Here is a 23,626-nt window from a genome sequence, read left to right on the forward strand (position 1 = left end):
TCCTCAGACGAAAGATTAAAAAATAAATGATGGTAGAATTGTCATTTTTGGGCTAAGTATCCCTTTAAACAAGTAAAACTCTGGCTTTAAATGTTAAAAATAAGGTATTACAACGTTTCACAAGTAAAGTACTTCCTTAACACATTATGTGCAAATAATTAAAAGCACTCAGCCAACAATATCTTCAAAGTGCAATTATACACTCAAGATATTATAAGAAATTTCAGTTGCCAGATATCTATGTAGGCATGTTGCATATTGAATGACATTTTAATTACCGTCACAAGGATGGCTAACCAACATACTAATCCTCATAAAGGCATGTAACACGACACACTGGAAGACATTCTGTTTTATAAATTCAGCTGTCTCAATCCAGCTGCACATGTGTGCTGTGTATGAGCCTCCAGCGTCCTAAAACACACTTGCCATGTTGTTCTATATGCATTTTTATTGATGCTCCGATAATCCCCATCACTGTAATTGTCATTAAAAACACATTCATACCCAGTTAGACAAATGTCCACCACAATGTGGTTTTTTCATGATGATTTAGCTTTCAAACAGAGCGCTGCCTGACTTTATAAATTGTAAATCAATGTAATTGACGTTTCCAACGTCCTCCTGTTCTAAACAATGAGGTCTTCTCAGGAAATGAAAAGCATTACTCTTCTGTGCCATATAAAAGTAAAATCTCCAAACAAGAGTGATGGATGTCGTAAACAAAAGTTGGATTTAGACGTCGCAGAACGACGGAGAGCGGCTCACCCACAGCAATGGTTTCTCCGCATGCACTCTGTTTTATTGGCCGTAAGTGTGAGTGGATTCTAGACTTCATGTTGTGTTTGACCAAAATTACTTAAACACTTACATGACTCACTAGAGGTGAACGAGATAATAACTTAAACGATGTCTGTTCACAGTCACATCATTTATCTAAATTGCTCATAAACCGATTATGCAATCCGTTCGGTACAGTCGGTTTGGCTGTATTTGTTCTTTATAGCTGCTGTGTGCGATTCTCTTCAATGTTAAATTAATTGTATCCCAGTTTAATGTGCACAGACAACTATAAGTGATAACTGCGGAAAACGCCTGTAATTCACAGATTGATTCCTTCAAAACACGCTACATATATTTTCGACCACTCGCTGGGTTATTTTAGTTGACTAAAATTTAATTTGTGAAAACGTTTCTGTTTATTGAAATCAAATCAAAGATTGACCTCAAAATTATTGGGAGAACTTAAACTAAATGAAAAATGTTAATGTTGCCTCAAAAATAAAATGAAACACGTTTGAAGCACTAAAATTATAATAATGTACAAACACTTTCATAAAACTAAAATAAAAATGTATTCATCTTATATAGAAACTTAGGTAAAAAATAAACAAATAAATTATAAAATGACAAAAGCATACACCAAAATTGCTAAAACTAAGATTTAAATAAAAACAAAAAATCTAAAAATAAAAGCAATTTTAGAATATGAATTAAACGAAATAAAACTATAATCAAAACTATTACTATGGGCCACACCACATTTACACTTACTGGAGAAAGAAAGAGTCTTATTGTATGTTGTTAACTGTTGTGGAAGAAATGAACCCAATGCAGCTCACAATGCCTGAGCACTGTCGCCATTGTCAATCTCACAACCAACATCAAGTGTGTTCCATTCAGGTCTTTTGGTCAGTCTTTTATTCTAAATTAAAATAGTTTTCTTTATCTTTGTTATTTTGTACACAGTGAAAGTATTTGCATGCTTTTAATTTTTTATTTATCATGTATTATAGTAGCCTATAGATGGTTTCATTGGATACATGCGCCTGGCCCAAAGTCAACTTCCGTTCTGTGTTTGGATATAATATAACCATTTATTTTATATTTAATTTATATTAATATTACTTAATATTAATATTTTACTGTCTATTTATTTCATTAAATTACATTAAAACTACAGTTTTTATTTTTGCCGAGGTGTACAAGAAGTTAAGTGTGGGCCACATAATGTTTATGTTGTTGCTATATGCTATATTTATATAGCATACTTTGTGGGATTGTATGTATGTGAGTCCAGATACAGGGGATCCCCAAATATATTTCTTGTCTCGAGGGGTAAACATTGTTGAAAGTTTGAAACATTGACTTTTGGGAAATTCAAGCGTTATGGTTAATGTGATATAATTTGTCAAAACAATAATGTTTTGACATTATTTGTCAAAACATTCTAAGAAAATGTATTTATTACCAATATATTAACTAAATCTGTTCACATTTTACAAACCCCTGATGATAGAGGTTCTGCTCCATCTATCAGTTTCAAACGATCTCCAAATCCAGCGCTATATCACCGTTTATATGACATTTCTCACTGAAATGCCATGAACAAACAAACACACCTCAACTTCTCTCACTATCGCAAGAGTAACAAGCTGCAGCCGCACGCCCACTGTTATGAAACAGGGATCCAGATTCATAAAAAACTTTCCGAAACAAGTGCTGGGGGAGTGAATCAAGCACAGAAACACTACGTCATACGTCCAACTAGTTTTTTAACAAGTTGATCATGTTAAGCATGAGAAGCCAGCACGTTCAACAGTGTAAAGAAGTCAGAATGCATGACATAGCATGTTATCCCACCTTTAACAATCGCAGACAAAACCCATTCAAAATCATTGAGAACTTTTGCAATCACATTTAGTGATTGCAAAGAAATTACACACAGATTTAGGTAAATCATTAAAAACCCTGCTTTTCTTATTTTTACCTGAAGCCAAAATCACATAACACTCTTGTGCAACAGACACATTCATGTACACACAGACACACACACACTCACAGGTTGGAATTAAGTGCTTCACCCATTCTGGATGGCAGCCAACACAGGTCCAGCCCTATTCCCCAAGCTCACTTCAAACAAAAACTTTTTTCAACGTAAAAAATGAAGAGTCAAATATATAAACATTTGGACTGTTTTGAAAGCTTACACTTAACACTTAGGGATAAGACATGTAATTATGATATGATGAGACATATTGAGAGTTGTGTGTCTTCCAACGCTGGGGACCGCATACTTGAGGAGGCAATACCGGGCCAACGGCATCTATTAACCCTGCTTTCAGTTGACTTAACTGGTCATAAGGGAGGTTTTGCGGAAGAAAGACTTCTGTTCGATCATAGGATTTTTCCAAAAAGTATTCTTTGAAAAGCAATTTTAAAATCCAAGAAAAACAACAGTCTCTGGGACGCCGGCGACGGCCATAAACACATTGTTCTTGCACCTGTGTGTATGGCCACTCGCCCTTAGCAACCGCCCGTGTTTGGTTGAAGCTCGTTTTTTTGTACACAGGTTCCCTAGAAGGCTAATGAAATGCATACAACAAAAACAATGAATGCACAGGAGAGGTCACATCATGTCAGATTAGTTTGGAACAGCTGTCTCGGTCTCTAAGGACGACCAACACGGAAAACCCGCAAGGTCACGGAGAAGGATTTTGACTGATTGGAACCACAGTTTCTCCTAAGTGTTTGCTTATGTTCCTGACACATAGCATGAAAGATCAAATTAAAATGTCAAAACAGTTGGACTTATAAGCGACACGATGGCTAATTGTTGTTCAGAAGGTGTCGTAATATATCTACGAATATTTATGCATAATGCAAACAATTTGCATATTCAAAATCCTTTATCTTAAATGTCCTCCAGGTTTCCTCGTGTTCCTCAAACTTCTGCTCTCATAGTGATTGTTATCTATCTCTCGTCCCCAGGGAACTGAATTTCAACGACCTTCAAGAGTTCCCCATGGCTATTTGCACACTGGCCAAGCTTCAGGAACTGTAAGTAACCGAGACTAACCCACCCGCCATACATGTGTCAATGTGCTTCCTTTTAAGTGGATCGCATGGCCTGGCCTCTCGCGGTCATTGTTAATCCCGGTTAGATCCCAGAATGTGGTTCTCAAGCACAATCTCCTGCAAAAAAGCAGATGCTCACGGAGGAACACTGGAGTCGTTCCTTCTCAAGTATCCTAAAGGGTTTTTGCTTGCAGTATCACCTCGCAACAGGTGTTTCTGGAAGACACAAAGGCTGTTTACATCGGCAAACTCAAACTGACATAGCCAAATGGCTCACATTATAGCCGAATTCAGAGCTTTTGCTGAAACAAAGCGAGCGTCAAAGCTGGGGAATTCAATTTCTGGACCCCAGAAAGACCTTTGAACCTTGTTTACGGAACAAAGTAAATTATTTTAGATTGTTTCGAATTTGCGGATTAGAATTTGCAAGTAACACCTGCGTTATAAATTAACTTAAGCATGTCTTCATCGCAGCGACAGCAGACGATGACGAATTATAAGCTTTCGCAGTGGCTGAAAATGTTCGTACAGAACAGATGCTCTTAGCAAAAACAATCAAGAAAGCTGTTCTGTAGACTTCCTGAACGAACTGTGGAGTTCAAGTGTGCAGATGGTCATGTTCTGATTCTGTTTGCATCTTCCAGGGGTTTCCACAACAACAACATCAAGGCCATTCCTGAGAGAGCGTTTGTCGGGAACCCACTTCTGCAGACTATGTGAGTGTCTTGTCACAAGAAGCCAAAACTCAACGTGCGGTTCTCCATAAATAACTTTCTGTGTTGACACAACATGCCAGAGTACGTGGTTTGTTTATGGAAAATTAATAACTGTATATGAAATATATAACTGGCGTATCAAACTGTCAAACCTCTGTCAAAACAATCATCCTTCAGGAGGTAATTTGACCAGGAAATGTTACTTTTTTCATAAATTGGCAACAGTGCTACCATGATCTAGATGTAGACTATTTTTATCAGCATTAAAGGTACAGTGTGTACTTTTTTGGAGGTTCTATTGACAGAAATGCGATAGAATATACATATCTATGTCTTCAGATGTGTATAAAAAATGAAGCGTTGTGTTTTTATTACCTTGGAATTAGCTATTTCTATCTGCATACACCACGGGTCCCCTTACATGGAATTCGCCATGTTGTTTCTACAGTAGCCCTAAACGGACAAACTGCTCTACAGAGCGCGTTTCATAAATAAGTTATATCCTTCGGCAAAGAAGTGAGAACGTGATGACATCTTAGTCCTGTGTCAGCCACAGTAGTGCTTCGAAAGGGAGTGGGTGGGCCTTTGGTTGCAATTCGCAACCTCACCGCTTGAAGTCGCTAAAATTCATACCCTAGACCTTTAAAGCTGCACACTCCAACTTTTGCCACTGTGTCGCCATCTTTGTTTGAAAAATACAATTGCAGGTTCCTTTACATACTGGACGTATCTTTACCATGATAGTCAAATGAGTTAAATCATGAAATGACAATTATGATTTCTAATGATGATAAAAATTTAAAGTGTATCTAATGAACTGTTAAAGAATTTGTATCTCACAGAATGTTTGAAGTTCGACAGATATGCAAGTTTAATAGGATAACCAATTTCACTTCTTTTTCTTCCCTTTTCAGTCATTTCTACGAGAATCCCATTCAGTTTGTTGGCAGATCAGCATTCCAGTTCTTGCCAAAGTTACACACGCTGTAAGTAGCTACACTTTGATGTGTGAAATGATAACGTACACATGTACAATTAAACAGTTTGCACAGTAAACTGTTTCGCTTCCGATAAAGCGCCTTCAAAGTACCGGTTGGCGAATGCATATCACTATTTCATCATTGGCTTTCATTTTGATGAATACTGTAATCTTGCTCACATCAAAACATTAATCTAGTCATTTGTCTCCAAAAAACAGCAAGTTTCAATTGTAACCTCATAAACGTCAGAATATGAGATTTATCTTTTCATGAAAGCCCTGAAAAGTCATTTATCATTCTCTAATTACATAGATAATGCATGAGATTGTTCCGAGAGTCAATCCATTCATCATTTGGATATAAAATCTACCATCTGCAGCGCTGATGCTGTTGTTTTTGGACAGTGTCTGCGGCACAATCAAAATGACTGAATCTCCCGGGGTTAATGTTTACTCTAGATCACAACAATTGGAGTGTGTGTGGTAACAGAAGACAATTCCTTGTGGTTTCTCTAGAAGACATCTTCATTAGCAGAAAGATCCTCACTAATGAGTTATCTAATCTTGTTTTAGCTCTTTGAACGGAGCCACCGAGATCCGACAGTTTCCAGATTTGAAAGGAACCACCAGCCTGCAAGTTCTGTGAGTCTGAGATCAAATATCTCCATTTCACCCAGGATCGGTTTCACTTAAGAGACTTTGAGAAGTTCTTCCCACCATTGAGGACCATGAAATAACGGTTGACGAAACAGAAATGTGTTCACTGATCTCTCATGTTTCTTGGTGGCTAGTTTTATTATTTTAGACGGTTTAAAACGATGCACGAGCATCTGTCTGACGTTCTTAATCACAGATTCACCCGGAAATGAAAATGATGTCATTATCGACACTTTTTCTCATCGCTTACACTGCTATGCTATTATTTTGTCATTGTACTACAAAAGAAGTGTAACGTATGTGTGTCGTTTATAAGTATCATGTAGGTTCTGACATGCAGCCATTAAAGGTAAATACTGTCTGTGTTCCATAACAATATAAAATAGAAGAAATAAGCTTGAAAAGAAAGGATTACTTTTTTATTTAAATTATTTTATTAAACGGCGATAATGTGATAAGTGTTCAGGATTATAGACAAACATCTAATAGGGCTCAGAAAGGCAAATGTTTCAGCTTTGTCACACTGCTAAAAGTCAATATCTTTGTCCTGCTTTCCTGTAAATAATATGTAAACATTAAAAAGAGGCATTTAGCCAACCAGCAGAATTGCTTTAGACAAAAAGCAAATATACCTTAAATATCTATTTATACTTTTTTCTCGTATAGAACGTTTTTTTCAGACAGACATTATTATCTTACATTTTTGTATTACGGAGATTGCCGACCTCCTTAAATGCACACGTATACGCAGCCTGTAAGTAAACTCTCCTTCTCTTTGATATTCCCGCAGCACGCTGACCCGAGCTGGACTGACCGGCCTGCCATATGATATCTGCCACCTGCTGCCTAAATTAAGAGTTCTGTGAGTTTCCAAATACACACCTGCAGCACACAAACACATCATTACAATCGCGTCTACATGATTCCTAAAGATCCAGGCTGGCGAAGAGAGTTCAAATTTACCCTGTGCGATTTAATATAAGAGCTCAAAAAGGCCTCTTTTATCACAAACTCCCAAACACCAGCAAGTGGAGAGCCAGCTTAAGGCTCACTTTTTGTTTGTACCCAACTGTTGCAAGTCATATTTAAAAAGCACAATGTCATAACTTCCTCGTGTTCCTGCCTTTGTCATCTTGTGTAAAGTGGGTTTCAAGAACCTCTCCTCAGTTGAGTTTTTAAATGACCCAGAAGACGCCAAAGTGCATGAAAAAAGCGTGGCCCGCTTTCATGTTTGATTAAAAAACGGTTTTATGTTACTCTTCGAAAGAAGAATAAGACCTCTAGGGAATGTAACTGCTTAACATACTGAACTCTTGCGGTATATAATGACCCCAAAAAAGTATTTTGCTACTTCTAAGCAAATTATGTATTTCATTCGAAAATAAATTGTTATATAAAGTTTATAAATAATGAATTGTGTAGACTTTCTCAAATGTCAGGCTGTTCAAAATGAATGAGGAAAACATATCATAAGTATACATTATGTTTGAACATATGTCCTTTAAATGATCTTGCATATATAAAATAAACATATATTGTTAATATATACGGTCTTAAAAGGATAGTTTACCCAAATATTTCTACTCACCCTCTTGTCATTTCATATAACAATTTGTTTGTTAATGTTGGTAGCTGAACAACGGCTGTACCCATTCACATCTATTGTACAGACACAAAGTCAATGGGTACCGCCATTGTTTCGGTAGCCAACATTTTCCAAAATGTTTTCTTTTGTGTTCTGAACAGAAGAACAGGTTTGAAATGACAAGAGGGTGAAAAACTATTACAGACTTTTCAGTTTTGAGTGAATGGTCCCCATTATTAATTTGTGTGTATACAGTATATTGTCTGGGTATTTGATGTATGTTATAAACTTTAACATTAGGCCTACTGTATATCGAGAGAAAGTATTTATGTGATAATAGTGCCTTTTATGGCAATACCATTCACAACATAGGCACACATACAATATGTCATATATTACATTTCCACATGGGTACACCGTGATTCATATATTTGAAGATAGACACTACTACTTTGTCACGCATTACGAATTAGAAATAAGTGTTTTCAGCCAATGCGCTGACAGATACTTTTGTGAGCGTATGGCTCGATATTCACAATATGTAAATACCGGCGTCTTAAAACACCGATATTATAGCAATCATCCTCATGTCAGGTAAATATAACTCTAATCTCTGTGTTTTACAGCGAGCTGTCTCACAACGTCATCGAAGAGCTGCCGAGCTTTTACCACTGCGCCTCTCTACAGGAGATGTGAGTTCTTTCAATACCAGCACATATGTGCAAAGGGCCCCCGAAACCCCCTACAGTAGAACAAATTTGACAAATTATGGTCATTACTGTGGCAATCCATCAGTGTCCACATTTTGGATGCTTTCGAGCATGTTCACGGTCACCATGTGTGATGTCTGCATGCGTGTATGTCTGGCACAACGTGTGTGTGTGATCGTGGTAATAGGATTTTTTTGACTCGGCAGAGGCCTGCAGCACAATATGATCAGACGGATTGAGATGAACACATTCCAACAACTCAACTCTCTGCGCTCTCTGTGAGTACAGCACATGATCTGTCCTTTCTGTAACCTCTTGCACACTAGCTTGTTTGTCATTAAAGTTGAAAAAAATATTGTGGGTGATACAAATTTTATTTCCAACTTCATTTTGTGGGTAATGAAAAATGCTGTTTTTTTTATTTGTGAGTATAGTGTCATAGCATAGAACTGAACAAATTGGTCAAAATAGCCTGCATGCTCATCAATACCTCCCCCTACAGGCCAGAAACGTCTAAAAATATTCACCTAACATCTGATTTATATTCCGAGCAAATGTCCTGGTTTTAAATCTTTTTTAGAAAATAATATTTATAGTTGTATCGATATGTTTTTCCAACATCGTTTGAAAAACTAAATAAAATCCTGTTATTATTCACAATGTATGTTTACTATCATAAGCAAACATTTCTAATAATAATAATGATAATAATAATAAACACACTTGGAAAAATGTCTGTAAAAAGTAATACATGGTTAACCACTAAATGCAAAATTATAGATGTACTGGCCATATAAAATATATTTGACCTCTTTAAAATATAATTGACATTTTAACGTCTTTCAAAATAAATGTGATGTCTTGATAGTAAAAAAAAAATGTCACACAGCAAACCTTCTGTTTGACACAAACTGTCTATCTGACATATGTAGAAAAATGAATGATCTCTCATTACAGGGATCTGAGCTGGAACAGGATTGAAATCATCCATCCTGATGCATTTTCCTCTTTGCAGTCTCTTGTTAAACTGTAAGTATAAAAACCAGTGCCACCCAAGAACAAACATGACACACACACCACTGATGTCTGTAAAACAACCTGACCAGACCAGATGCAGAGATTCATTGACCTGCACTTCAGAGTTTCTGTCATTTTTGTGACGCTATAGTTGGCTCGATATGAAAAGACTGTGGATTCGTGCACTGGTGAAAACTTGCGTCGTCTGTCACAGGCCATTAAACACAAACAGCATTGTGTGAAGAATGTGATGATTGAATGAGTGTTAACAACTGACGAGATGATGCATTTGTAAAGCACCGGAAAAGGTCATTGAAAAGGATATGATGATAATGCAAAGGTATAAGCTATTATAAATTATCCTGATGCAATGTTTTCACTATCGCCGAAGTGTTTGGAAAATATAAACAGTGTTTAAGAGAAGAGGAGGTGAAGCCAGAAACAGTTTTTGTCTGCAGAACTTCTGTTCTGGGTTTGATACAAGCATCGGTGACTACAAAATTATTCTGTAGCTTGTGAGAACAAGCAAAAAAAATATGTCTTCGGTTATTAAAAGCATGTTTGTGTCAAACGTTCCTTTAAGTTTAATGTAAACTGGTATACTTTGGCGTACAGCGTGGTCAAACGCTCAAGCCTTGTGTGCCAAACATGTCGATGTCGCTTTAAATAAAACATTCTTCATCAAACTTGATTGTTGGATCCACATTAACTTATATACAGTGGAGCCGAAAGATATTTCGACACTTCAAAATTATATTTTACTGGTTTTCAAGTTATTTTCAATTCACTTTTAAGCAATACTAGAGTAATATTTCTATGTATTTAGGATTTTTGGAGGTAATAACTTTTATCAGTTTTTTTATCAGTTTTCAGTCTTTCACATTGCTGTCTGACCAGAGTGACTTTGTCACTCCTGAGGTTTGATTTGGCCGAAAATTCAACAGATACTGTACTGGAATGACCACAATATTTCTAAAAATGCTGATTAAATGACAATTTAGGATGGTCTCTTTATCCCGTGGCTGTATATTAGTATCTAAACAAACATTCAATAACGTTATGTTTATTCCAAACCGCGGTTTCACATTTTTATTTTGCATACTTTCTGCTTTTTCATTCTTTAGGTCAAGAAAAGCTCTTAAAGCGAACACAACTATATTGTTGATATTTATTTGTTTTGATGTGGAATCCGCTATCCTCTTAAATTTAGAATAAAAAAAAAACTTTCTAGTTTTTCTGGCCTCTGATGTAATGAGCCGGCATTACTTAGCCATACCTTGTGTGCAAATACAAAGAACTGCTTACAAGCTGGTTGTGAGAAGTCTAGTTTCTTTTATTAGCAGATTCTACATTTTTTGTACTTTATTTTTTTAAATAGATATATTTTTCCAATAAATGACATATCAAACTGTTTTCTTAACTACAAACACTTTTTTAATCAGATCTGGTATAGATTGGGGTGTCAAAATGTAACGGTTTTGACAATAACAGTCGTATTAATAACCATAGTCATTTATATTGTGGCGTACAGAGCTCCGTCTGTAACTTCTGTACTCGTCATCCATCAAGACTGTGATTGACAGGGACCTGAATCTCTCTTCTCTCTAACCAGGGACCTGACCGGGAACAGGTTAAACAGTCTGCCACTAGCCGGACTATCCAGCCTGACTCATCTCAAGCTGAAGAACAACATGGCCCTGTCTCGTTCATTCAGAGAGGAGGATTTCCCCCACATAAGGTACATTTGTAGTAATCAGATCTCCTACAAGAGATTAGCCAGACTTTCATGTTAAACCATCAAAGAAACTTCACAAGTATCTGTGGTTACTTCACACAATGCAAACGGCTTCAGTAGTCTAAAAACACGTGAATTTTATTCGGTTTTCCAAGAAACTGTTAAAAAAATGGACAGCTTCAAGATACTAACAGCGGAACAATCTGTGGCCCGGGGAACTTTCCGTTTATTGGTATGAGTCAATAACTTATCAACTTATCTTAATACTGATCATTTTTAGATCTTTTAATAAATACCACCCTTATTCATTAGCTGCTCGGGGCTATGGATACGCTCCAAGACTTCCTCCTTGGAACCGTTTAGCACCTAAAAAATGGTAGATTCGCGTTTTACCATTTCCAGAAAACCAACTGAACTGATTAAAATGGAAATCAAATCACGGTCTCTGTGACCCAAATGCATTTGAAATAGCCTTGGAGGTGAACTGGTTATTTACTGAATGGGACATTTGCAGATTGACGAATCGTTCATTCTTAGAACTTTCCTTCCTGAATTCGGATCTTTTATTGTTTTCATATTTCCTTAAACTGAGTCAACATGTCTGTTTTGTCTTTTATTTGTATACTCGTAATGTTCAAAGTTCTTAAAGGGATAATTCACCCAAAAATATCAATGGGGTCCAAGATCGGTTTGGATATAAGCATTCTTCTAGATATCCTATTATTTATTAGTTTATGTTATTTATTTATGTAGACACGCCTGTGTATTTTAAAACCTGTGTCTTTATTCATAAAGAATAAATGGAACTCGTGGCTGATCTGTCCGTGTTTTTCCCTATTAGTATTACCAGTCCTGTTGGTTTGTCATGACTCTGAATGTTGTCTTTCATGTCTGTTGAAACAGGGTCATTGAGATGCCATATGCTTATCAGTGCTGCGTGTTTGGAGCCTGTAACAGCTACAGAACAGCCAGTCAAGGAGAAGAGCAGATGGGTAGTGATGAAGAAGACCTACAGAAGAAAGCTTTGTCTCTGTTTCCTATTCACACGGACAACAACTGTAAGCTCTAACTTCACTACTGTACCTCTCATATAGTATACAGCTTTGTGGGTTTCTCTTTCAAGTAGAAGTGCATTAATGTTTCAAACATAATAGAAAATATTAATAGAGAAGATTCTTAAAGGGACATTTCACCCAAATAAAACAATTCTGTCATCATTTACTCAACTTCAAGTAAATCTGTATAAATGTCTTTGTTTTGATGAACTCAGAGATATTTGGAAGAATGCTTGAATGAGTTCTAGGCCATCATAGACTACCATTGAAAAAAATGAGTGTTTGCTTTCCTACATTTTAATTTGTGTTCAACAGAACAAAGTTGTCTACCCCTTAAGTATTGTATTGCCTTCTTTTAATCACTTATAAAGCCTTAAAGGGTTTAGCCCCTACCTACATAACAGAGCTTCTATCACACTACAAGCCATCACGCTCTCGAAGATCTCAAAACTCAGGACTTTTGATAATACCTAGAATAACTAAATCTACCAAAGGGGGTAGTCAGTGAAACAAAATACCAACACTGTACTATACCGTTATCAAGTGACACGTATATACAGTAAACCTGTTTACTGTCTCTGTAGCCAAAAACAAAGACAACCCTCCGACACACACATGTTCTCATATGAAAGGAGCGCCAAAACCTCACGTAGCAGTTTTCCACCCTAAACATCTGAAATAAGAATGTCTATTTATATTTACACTCATCCATCTGCCAGTCTCTTCATCTTTAATTATTACACAGCAGAAACATGTCAGGGCCGTACAGTACCGCTGGTATTTGACAGATTCAATAAAAGTGTATCTTTACTCCGTGCATTCCTCGGTGTGATTCGATCAAGCTTGAAAGGACTCGCTCGTAATTACACTCAATGGGAATAAACATTGTAATACCAGTCGGCTTATCGTAAAATAACAAAACCAGAGCGTAAACAAAGCGTCGTGATTGAGGTTGAACGCACAAGGGAGAAATGGAAAGTCGAGTTGTGAAATGTGTCGAGTGGTCCTAAAGCCCTTGGATAAATTACTGTCAAATAGACTGGATGGCCAAGAGATGATGTATCTTCTGTCACACTGAGCTAATATTATCGTTCACAAAGCGACTCATTTATCATGTGCTGTTTTTACTTACAGACGACCTGGACCTGGAGGAATTCCAGTTGGCTATTGAGGAGTCCAAACTACAAGCCAGCATTCAGTGCACCCCTATCCCAGGTGTGAATTATTCGCTTACATACGGATGCCTTCATGATTGTAAATGAATGATCATGTTGATTCATAACAACCTTATTGCCTTTACAAAATGTAAATGTACAATACCGGTCAAAAGCTAAATGCTTCTCACTATCCTAAAAAGGTGTATGCTCCGCTTAAATGTTTGGAATTAGTTTTGTAAACAAAACTATAATTGTGCAAACATATTTTTTCATTACAAACTAAAATGTTCTATTTAATGGATGAATTTGACTGAATAATGCAAAAAGAACAGCCAATGAGAGCACAGAATATGGGAACTACCTTAATATTGTTTCAAAAGAATCTCAGGGTGAGATCTTAAAAAGCTCCTTGATAAAATTATAAGAGAACATTTCTTAAAATTTTAGACGAAACTGAAGAAGCTCAAATATAACTTAAACGATTAAACAACTATTTTTTTATTCAACAAAATCATTCTCATAGCTCTCTTGTGTTATTCCAAAGTTTTGATGAGCTTAGTATTTTCTTCTAAAATGCGGAAAAATATAAATAAGCAAGTCAAGTCAGCTTTATTTATTTAGCGCTTTCAACAATTTTCACTGTGAAAATCAATTTCAAGTGACTGAGTGTTCTGAAACGTTTGACCAGTAGTGTATTTCCCCCCAGTATTGTTCGTACTTTCAAATTTCTGGAATAAAAAAGTTTCAAATATTGAATGCATGTATACAATTTTAACCAACAGATCATCACAGTGAATTTTGTATCTTGTTGTGTGAAGGTGTTAAAGGAGTAGTTAACTTCAATATAGGCCCCCATTGACTTTCCATAGTCATTTTTATTCCTTCTATGGAAAGTCAATAAGGGCTTATTTTGAGGTGAACTACTCCTTTAAGATAAGTTGAGCCTCATTCATGAAAACAATTTGATGTGTAAATTGCTTCCAGAACAAAACCGGTCATATTCAAAATAAAGTGAGAATTTATAGAAAATATCTTTAAAGACATTTTTGCATGCATGAGGCCCACACTGGGTGCAAACAAACCTTAAAGTGGCGGTCTGTAACTTTTCATGGTTAAAAATTAAGAAAAATCTAATAAGCAAATATATAAGCTTATACTGTATAATGTGCATCATTTCAGCTTTCGGGTACCATTTTGCAGGAAATGTCAGTAACCTGTAAAGTACGTGAAGCTACCTGCAATTTGAACTTTTGAACAGAGATGGCGATATAGGGGTAAAACTTAAGATTGTTTTTTTATCTAGTTAAATTCTTAAAAATGTTCCTCCATGCCCTCCAGGTCCATTCAAGCCATGTGACAACCTGTTTGATAGTTGGGTGGTACGCCTTGGGATGTGGCTCATCTCTCTGGTATCGCTGATGGGCAACAGTCTTCTCCTCATGACGGTGTTTGCCTCCCCCAGCTATCTCTCACCCGTCAAGTTTATAATCGGCAGCATCAGTAGCACCAACCTGCTGACGGGCCTGTGCACTGGTACCCTGGCGCTAGTCGACGCTCGGACGTTCGGCGAGTTCGCCCTGCACGGTGCTCAATGGGAAATGGGCGCCGGTTGCCAGGCAACAGGCTTCCTTTCAGTGCTGGCATCTGAGGGCTCCATACTCTTCCTCACCCTGGCCGCGGTACAGTGTAGCGTGTCGGTATCTTGTGCCAGGGCCTACGGAAAGTCGCCTTCACTGGGAAGTGTGCGAGCCGCAGCGGTAGCATGTTTGGCACTTTCGTTGGCAGTTGCTGCTTTGCCCCTAATAGGGGTTGGAGAGTATGGGGCAACCCCGCTATGCATGCCGTCACCGCTGCCAGACGGAGAGCCATCGACGCTTGGGTTCATGGTTGCCTTGATCATGATGAACTCCCTCTGCTTCTTGGTGATCACTGGAACTTATATCAAATTGTACTGGGACCTGATGAAGGGTGACTTTGACAGCATTTGGGATTGTGCAATGGTCAAGCACGTGGCCTGGCTTATCTTCACCAATTGTCTGCTTTACTGCCCGGTGGCCTTCCTCACATTCTCATCCCTTCTGGGACTCTTTCCAGTGAGCGAAGAAGTTGTCAAATCAGTCGTCCTGGTGCTTCTGCCTCTCCCGGCCAGCATCAACCCCCTGCTCTACCTTCTCTTCAATCCACATTTCCGTGAAGACGCACGTCTCCTCCTGAGCCGAGCTCATCTACGAGATGACCGCAACCTGGATTCCTTTGTGTCGGTTGACACGGAGAAGAGCTCATATGACTCCACTCAAGCCCTGGTATCCTTCGTAACAGAAGCAGATGCAGAGGCACCGACCCAAGAGACAGTCACTCCGTTTTCTTGCCCACCCTCAGTGCCTCTCATCCCGTGCCTGCTTCAGATGAAACCCTCAACAGAGAGGGATAATGCTGGAGAAAACACAGTCAGGTTCACAGCAGGACTCAATGCAAAAGAGCAGGAATTTCTCAGAAGCAGTGGACTGGACACTCATAATGGAACGGTCTTCTCGAGAGTCTACCATTCCCAGCTTCTCTCATCTCATCCTTAAGTCTCTTCCTAAGCTCCAAGGACTCTATAAATGCGAGAAATTTCGAGCCCACGTATGGACCTACCCCTGAAACCATTACAGCTAACGAACAATAAGCGAGGTTGAATTGGGGCGATATATACCTGTAATTACATGACATTCTGAAAAAATAAAACCTTTAAAGTTATTGTGGGCCATACAATAATTTAAGCAAAAACAAACGACATGCGGCAAAACAGCTTCATCTTGTATTTTTTGAATCTTTGTTTGTGTACAGAATAGAGATGAATCTTTAAGGGATGTTCTGGGATAAATGTATATTGAGCTTCATTGACAGTGTGGCATGCTGTGAATTTCCATAAAAACTCATTTGAACTTGTCCCTCAGTTTGTGAAAGCGTGTTACAACAGACCCCCATGAGGCAAAGCAACTGATGAAAACCTTAAAATGAACATAGTTTTTAAAAGACAATTAATCAATTTGTCAATTTTGCATAGTACATAATAGTGATGTGGCACAACTATCTAGTGACATCGATTATCTATTAGTATTTTTGCCTTTTAACAGCATGCCACTGATACTGTCAAACTAGCTTTTGAGGACCTGTGGCATTCCTTTTTTTCGGGTAATACCACAGGTATGTTTGCTGATGTAGTGGGTGTTATGTATCTAAATGTTTCAATGTGAAAAATGTTTCTACAACAAACTCACTTGTATGTACTCAAACTTTTATGCATTCATTTCCAAGTGTATATGTATCAAAATAATCTTGCAAGTCGTCAATTACTCTGGTCTGCCCTCTGGTGAATGAGAACGTAACAAAAACAAAATGCAAAAACATAAAACATCCCCATGGCAAGAGAGAAGTATTAGCCAAAAAATGAAAACTCAAAACATTATTTATTTACTCGTGCCATTTTATAATAAAAACTGTAGTGTTTTGTCATCAAAACAGTTGATTTTACTACTTGTGCATTATATTCCAAAACATCTTAATTATTATTACCTTCCAATGTTTGTGCCTTTAAACTGGAATAATGTTGTTATTCAGGAAGTGAGCTATAAACACGTCAACTAGCATACACAGCAGGATTCTCTTCAAAATCCTATTTCATGAATACTGACCATATGCCTTTTAGTGCCTATTATAGGATTATTGAGAATATGGCACTGACATTGATTTATATTGTAAAACCTCTTGCGATGCATGAGATCATTTTCAGTGTTTTATGCCCAATAATATGTTTTCAGTGAGCAATACGACACAGACATTGTGTTTTTACTTTAAGGCCCCATGTTTAAGGAAGAGCAATAAATGAGATATTCTTAACATGTCACTACTATATAAATGAAGATATAAAAACATTTTGTGATTTGATTTGGTTGTAAAAAAATGGGGCTCTTTTACAGATTGTAAAGTAGGCTAGCTATTGTATTGTAAAATATAACTACCTCTGATCTAGCATGCTATTATCTTTTTTATCCTGATTGATTTCTATTCCTTTTATATTAATTGTATAATAAAATGTATTATTTTATATTGGATTTAAAGATCTTTGTACAACAGACGCTATTCTGGATGTAAATATTGTCATATTTCTGTATACATGTGATGAAAGAATGATTTAATAAAGTTATTAGTTTCATAAATGTATGTCTGAAGGCATAGTGAATAGTGCAGTGAAATGCAAATACATTTTATTACATCCATAACAACAATAAACAAACACAACAGAAATACGTTTTGTAAATATGCAAAAATATAATATAAAAGCAACAATCAATACCAGGTACTGTAAAATAAACTACATACATACTTTCTTAGATTGCTCTAAATTCTCCTGTGCACTAAGTGCTTCTCTTTTTTGAGCTGTTTTCTTATTTTTATTCTCAAGAGAGCTCTTTTCTTCTGTCTGACATCCCTTTAAAAACAAGAAAATCGTGCCATTAGAATGCGCTCAAAAGGAACAATTTCGCCCCCCACTGGTTGATATATGTAATTGCACATTACGCGACCCTGTGAAAACCCAACTACTCACTTTTTTCTGATATACCGTTTTCTACATCAAAACATTTTGCATAATGTCATTTTTACCTTGTTTTCCTGTATTGCATGTTCAGTTGTCCATTTCTTTGCCTTCTCAAGATACAGTGCTTTGTTGTATTTAAATTCAGAAGACTGAAACACAGTTCCAATAAACATACGAATAATCATTGTTTAGGAAACGCGACCCAGAAGAGCAAAAGTTATTGATATTTCTAAACAGTTACTAAATATGTCATTTTTGGTAATCCCACCCCGAACATATTGGTTGAGTCAAGGGTGTACAGTCAAACTTAAATTTACTCAGACACCTATAACATGTCTCACATTGTCACAGTTTATCTGCTATAATTTAGAAAATGATAATAAAACATGACAAGAACTTAAACGGTGTCAGAAGATAGATAACTTTGTTAGAACGTAATGGATCAGGTTGAATAGCTGTCAGCTGTTAAATTGAAGTACAATAAGATTATACAATTTAAAGCAACCAAACAATACTTCATTTTGTTAAGTCTGTGGTGTAAATACATTAGCAATTAAAGAAGAAAATGCTTAAGTAAAACGTGGTCAGGTCAAAGTGTCTGAATAACTTTACTGGTAGTATACTGTATGAAGTATTTTTGTTTATAATATGTCACAGTTTATTTTGCTATCCTCACTTTACATTAATGAACTACAGCGTCTTGCAGACGATATTTGGTGTCTAAATAATGTCTTATTTGACTGTATGTCTAGGCAATTCCAACACTTTGCGTTTACACCTATTCACTCTTACAAATGATGGTAACATTGTGGAAAACCAAACTCACAATATCTGCCATGAGTGGGTCATCAGGGTTGGGTTCAGACATGAGTAACTGTATGGAGGTCAGCACTGTTGAAATGTTGAGTGAGGGTCTCCAAGCTCCCTTATCGGAAAAGACATACAAAATCTCAACATATTAGTCACATCACATATAAACTGTTCATGTTTTACCATGAAATTAAGTTTCATAATGTTTTAGTAACAGTATTTTTGCATAGCATTACTTTACCTGTGTTTGTCATAAAAATATAAACACTTACTGAAAACATGATGTAAAGTTAAAAACTTTTCTATAAACTAAAGATAACATTTATCCATTTCTTTGTGAGATTCTGCCAGGGTGTGAAAAGTACTCAAAAATTATACTTAAGTGAAAGTACAGATACTGAGAGAAATGTTTACTCAATTAAAGGTCAAAGCAACTAGCCAAAAATATACTTAAGTGCAATTTAATGTAGTACTTTTTTACTTCGCTCAAGTATTTAAAAAGTAACAGGAAAAATTTTACGTTTCTTGTTCAAGCATTTATTCTCCGAATATTAAGTGAATGAACATTGAGTGGGAAATGGAGGACACATTTCATCTTGTATGAATCCTTACTAACACAACTTAAGGAAAAGAACTTGCTGAGAGATGATGGGGTTTCTCAATCAGTTCCCTTGTTCAGACCTCAGGGCACTGATCAGAGAGCCGGCCATTTTAAGTGCTGTCTCATTTGCAAATCCTTTTGGTGCAAGGCTTGTTCCTAAAAATTCCCACAATGCAACTCATAAACCAGGTAGTGTCAGTGCTCCTTACGTTCCCTTACTGGAAATCACGTGACAATTTGTCGCTTGCAGATGTAAATGCAGACATCTGAATAATGTTTGTGTGCTATCAGGGATACCCTGCGAATCACCTAGGTGCCGTTATCTTTTGCATGTGCAAGTTATTTTAAATGTAGATACGCGTTCACACACGGTCTTCATTTCAAATGTACACTCACCACAAAAGCGCTCAAATAGAGAGCGCCACATCACTCTCTTCTTTCCATTCACGTTAGTGCGCCAGCAAGTTGAAAATATTTCAATGCTGCAATCGCGCATGATCGCAAAATGGTAACAGCCCTTTGTGTTTTTAAGTCTACTATACCGTGTATTTTCTCACATATACATGGATGTATCCACTCACCCTAGAACCGCCTCTGCTGGTACGTCACAAAATAATTAAAGTGTTTTTCCAGCCCGTGCTGGTGCTCGCACTCACAGCTGTATTACCTTCCACCATTTTGTTACAGTAATAGGCGAATAGATATAGATCTTGAATGATATTATTTGTCAAGGTACTGCTGTTGATGTAATTGATGAGGCGTGACATCAATTCCCAATTAACGTGTTTGGATCCTTATGCTGTAAGTTTAAACGAATCTCATCGGCAGAATAGATGGCATAAGCACAACTCATTAGGTTTGATAAAAGAAAAGAAAATGACCTGCAAAAGGTACAAGTAAAAAAAAGTTTTGAGTTAAAATCGTACTCGAGAAATAATATTTGAGTACTTAAGTCATTTTACTTGATTACTTAACACCCCTGGATTCAGCTAACAACAATTTATTTTACACAGGGGTCTCCAACGTTTTTCGGGGCAAGGGCCCCTTACATGAGAGATGCATGGAGCAGGGACCCCCTTATACTAAGTGTAAACAGAGCGATAAAAAAGAAACGACCCTTATTTCACAGCACTATTACGTTAAGACATTTAATTAGCACTATTATGCATGTTATTGTTGCACAAACACACTTTCCATGTATTATTTTTATTATTAACATAGATGGTTTGATTATTTTAAGGGATTTGCAACATCATACATTTTCATTTTACTGTGAGATTGGACAATTTACTTGTCCTGAACCTTAGTTTTTATTGAGGCTTGAGATGACTGACCCTGGTTAATGGCACAGAGACTATTCTAGTGGAGGTAGATGTCACCTTTGGATGTGAAAGAAATTAGTGCAGATTTTATTCATTGTGTTATAGAAGCAGGCAGTTTTATTAAGTGCCATTCTTTTTTTCCCTCCGCTTCTCTGTGTGTTGCAGAACACATACCGCTATTTTGTAATTCTGAGCCTTGTTGTCTTTTTCGTGGTTCAGCATTGTCTTGGCTGTTACACGAAAATACACGAACAGTTTTAACAAAACGTTCCTGTGAGTAAACCGTAATTAGCAGACCCCTTGCAGTTCCACCGCGGACCCCCTAGGACCCCCGGTTAAGACTCATGATTTAACAGCAAAGCACAAAAGCAAACCATCTCAATTTAACTATTACAAATGTCCTGGGGTCACTTGTCTTTATGGTTTTACCTTTGGGGGCAACTTCAGAGCATCGAGACAAATGCGTCCTGCATTATCGATGTTAGGGTGATAGATGGGTGTAAGGAAACGCATCTTCGGGGGCTCAAATGGATACCTTCAAACAAGAAAAAAAGCAATATGCAATTCAGGTATAGAAATACATTTGTTTTGACTACATTGTGTTTTAGGGATAAGATTACTTTTACCGCTCTGGTATCTGGATTTCCAGTGTAAACACGCCACCTTCATATGGAGTGCTTGAACCTCCGACAATCTCTGCAACATAAGAAACACACAAGAGAGGGTAACGTCGGCTCATGTTAGTTTTGAAAGCTGTATGGGTATAAACTGATAAGAGAGATAATAATGGAGTGAAAACTGTATCTTATCCTCCCTCAAATACACGTAAAAGATCCTCATTCACACACTGTAATTCACAAATGCGCATGAGAGATCCAGACCAGTGCACTGTAGTTCAGACATAGGCTTTTGCACCTGTGGATTCTTTTGAGACTGTTGTTCCGCAGATCTGATTCACAAATGCAAAGAAGCAGATCTGTGTCCTTAAATGTGACGTCCACTGCGATATAGCATCCTCCTCAAGAGGGCGCTCACCGGCCTTATAGACGATACAGTTTTAAGTTACTACCAAAGGCCTGCATTTTTATTTCAGGACCATATCTGTTCTGGACCATTTCAATTTAAATGTAAACACGTGATAATGATTGATGCACTGAGCGTCGATATTTGTTAATTTATGGACATGATCCCCCACTTGAGGAGGATGCTATATCGCAGTGGACGTCACCATTGAGGATCTGCTGCGCATTTGTGAATCAGAGCTGCGGAACAACAGTCTCAAAGTAATCCACAGGTGCAAAAGCCTACGTATGCACACGTTCTGAAGTCCGAATGCAAAGCACATGTGATTTATGTGCATGAAGTCACATTACAGATATGTGTGGATTGTACAAGGATGCATTAGGATGAGTGCATTCGTACTTAGAGCGCATGTGGATCTCTTCCGTGCATTTGCGGAACACAGTGTGTGAATGTGGATCTTTTAGGTGCATTCGTGGGAGGCTTAGATACTGTTTTCACTCCATAGATGATCATGCAAACTGACGAGCTTGTAGTTCATTCAATCGTCCCTCCATCTGCCAGCACGAGACTCCGGGAGGAGGTTCAGAACTGAGGAGCTCCAGCTCGCGCTTCATGCGGCTGGTTCTCTGCATACTGAACAAACACTGCACGGTTATTAAAACAAACACGTTCTATCATTCCTACAACATTACTCACCATATAAACATTGACGATGTAGAATGCATTAACGCAGATGTATTTCGCAAAACGGCCATTGTTTCTCTACGGCAAAACTTTCTTTAACAAGAACGCGTAATGTACAGGATTATTTAGCAAGAACATTTTAAAATAGGTTCAGCGTGTTAGATTCACTTACATGTGTAGTTTCTGTCGATGTATGAAAGCTGAATGTACTAACACACTTCCCTTCAGCAGCAGTAGATCTTGATTCTACCCGCTCAATGTTAATACGTCACTGTGTGACTCGCTGTCCGGCCAGGGTTGCCATATCTGCGCACTAACCCAGAGGCAGCCCATTGGCCAATCAAAACTAACCCAATGACACCAACCCAAAGATTCATAACTAAAACACATCATTTTATTCATATTTAAACACGTTTGTATTATTAAGTAGCTAACTATAGGGATATAACGGTGTTCAACGCGGACACAGCAGCACGCCTCACAAGAAATGCTTTCCGTGTCTCATCGTCAACATCGGTCATTAAAATGTATTATTTATAGAATATACATTTAGTTAGACTACAATATTTCAATACAAACATTTCAGTCAAGTATAGTTTATGCAACATCTTCGCGGGGTGAAAACATCTGCGGGAGGTTTAAAAACCAATACTTGGCAACAATACTCGCGGGTTTTCTCCGGATGCATGATGGGTGTTGTAGTTGGATCACGGTCCTTCGCCCTGGGGTTTATAATTTTGTATCTCAGTAACTAGCCTTTGGCTTAACTTTATTTATTTGTTGTTACTGGTTCGAACAGTTTTAACCACAGCTTAAAGGGATACTTCAGCTAAAAATGCTAATTCTGTCATAATTTAGGCTACTCACCCTCAGATTCTACGCGTGTACATTTCTTATTTCATAATATCTGAAGATTGTCAAGTCTCACCCCCATTTGACTCCCGCAGTATTTATTTTCCATACTTTGGCAGTAAACGGGGCTGAGCTCTGACATTCTTTAAATCTCTTCCTGTGTGTTCAGCAAAACAAAGAAATTGATAGAAGTTCGGAACAATCTGAGGGCGAGTATGATGACAACATTTTTATTTTCTGGTGCAGTATCCATTGACACTGTTTTCAGGACTAATTCATTATA

At 37.4% G+C, this 23,626-nt stretch overlaps 2 protein-coding genes across 5 annotated transcripts in view; one reads left to right on the top strand and one right to left on the bottom strand.

The window, feature by feature from the left end:
• Window positions 1-16,947, top strand: part of lgr6 (leucine-rich repeat containing G protein-coupled receptor 6) — a 78,957-nt gene extending 62,010 nt beyond the window's left edge. For both annotated transcript variants that reach the window (XM_079477866.1, XM_079477867.1), the window contains exons 7-18: window positions 3,772-3,840; window positions 4,503-4,574; window positions 5,489-5,560; window positions 6,127-6,195; window positions 7,001-7,072; window positions 8,422-8,487; window positions 8,712-8,783; window positions 9,463-9,534; window positions 11,135-11,260; window positions 12,161-12,315; window positions 13,447-13,527; window positions 14,808-16,947. In XM_079477866.1, coding sequence (XP_079333992.1) covers window positions 3,772-3,840; window positions 4,503-4,574; window positions 5,489-5,560; window positions 6,127-6,195; window positions 7,001-7,072; window positions 8,422-8,487; window positions 8,712-8,783; window positions 9,463-9,534; window positions 11,135-11,260; window positions 12,161-12,315; window positions 13,447-13,527; window positions 14,808-16,042 — 2,161 coding nt within the window. In that variant the 3' untranslated portion in view covers window positions 16,043-16,947. The remainder of the gene's footprint in view (window positions 1-3,771; window positions 3,841-4,502; window positions 4,575-5,488; window positions 5,561-6,126; window positions 6,196-7,000; window positions 7,073-8,421; window positions 8,488-8,711; window positions 8,784-9,462; window positions 9,535-11,134; window positions 11,261-12,160; window positions 12,316-13,446; window positions 13,528-14,807) is intronic.
• On the bottom strand, window positions 16,904-22,806 carry ube2t (ubiquitin-conjugating enzyme E2T (putative)). Of its 3 annotated transcripts, XM_079477868.1 has the most exons (8): window positions 22,664-22,769; window positions 22,504-22,584; window positions 22,331-22,440; window positions 21,411-21,480; window positions 21,214-21,319; window positions 18,878-18,976; window positions 18,117-18,200; window positions 16,928-17,943 (listed from the first exon to the last, which is right to left on the bottom strand). In XM_079477868.1, exons 2-8 carry the CDS (start codon window positions 22,560-22,562, stop codon window positions 17,827-17,829), a joined length of 645 nt encoding a protein of 214 aa, XP_079333994.1. In that variant the 5' UTR covers window positions 22,563-22,584; window positions 22,664-22,769; the 3' UTR covers window positions 16,928-17,826. The 3 variants fall into 3 exon arrangements, with proteins under 3 accessions (XP_079333995.1, XP_079333994.1, XP_079333996.1); XM_079477869.1 differs by lacking the exon at window positions 22,504-22,584 and having other exon boundaries at window positions 16,904-17,943; window positions 22,664-22,806; XM_079477870.1 differs by lacking the exon at window positions 22,504-22,584 and having other exon boundaries at window positions 22,331-22,451; window positions 22,664-22,768.
• Between the last annotated feature and the right edge of the window lie 820 nt (window positions 22,807-23,626).

This window comes from Barbatula barbatula (genome assembly GCF_947034865.1).
Source record: "Barbatula barbatula genome assembly, chromosome: 17".
NCBI lineage: Eukaryota > Metazoa > Chordata > Actinopteri > Cypriniformes > Nemacheilidae > Barbatula > Barbatula barbatula.

Coding starts and splice junctions, on each gene's coding strand:
- ube2t (XM_079477868.1), bottom strand. CDS start 22,562: ATGGCCGTTTTGCGAAATACATCTGCGTTAATGCATTCTACATCGTCA. Junction 21,320..21,410: donor GAAATCCAGATACCAGAGCG/GTAAAAGTAATC, acceptor TCTTGTTTGAAG/GTATCCATTTGAGCCCCCGA. Junction 18,201..18,877: donor ACCCACTCATGGCAGATATT/GTGAGTTTGGTT, acceptor ACTGTGTTTCAG/TCTTCTGAATTTAAATACAA.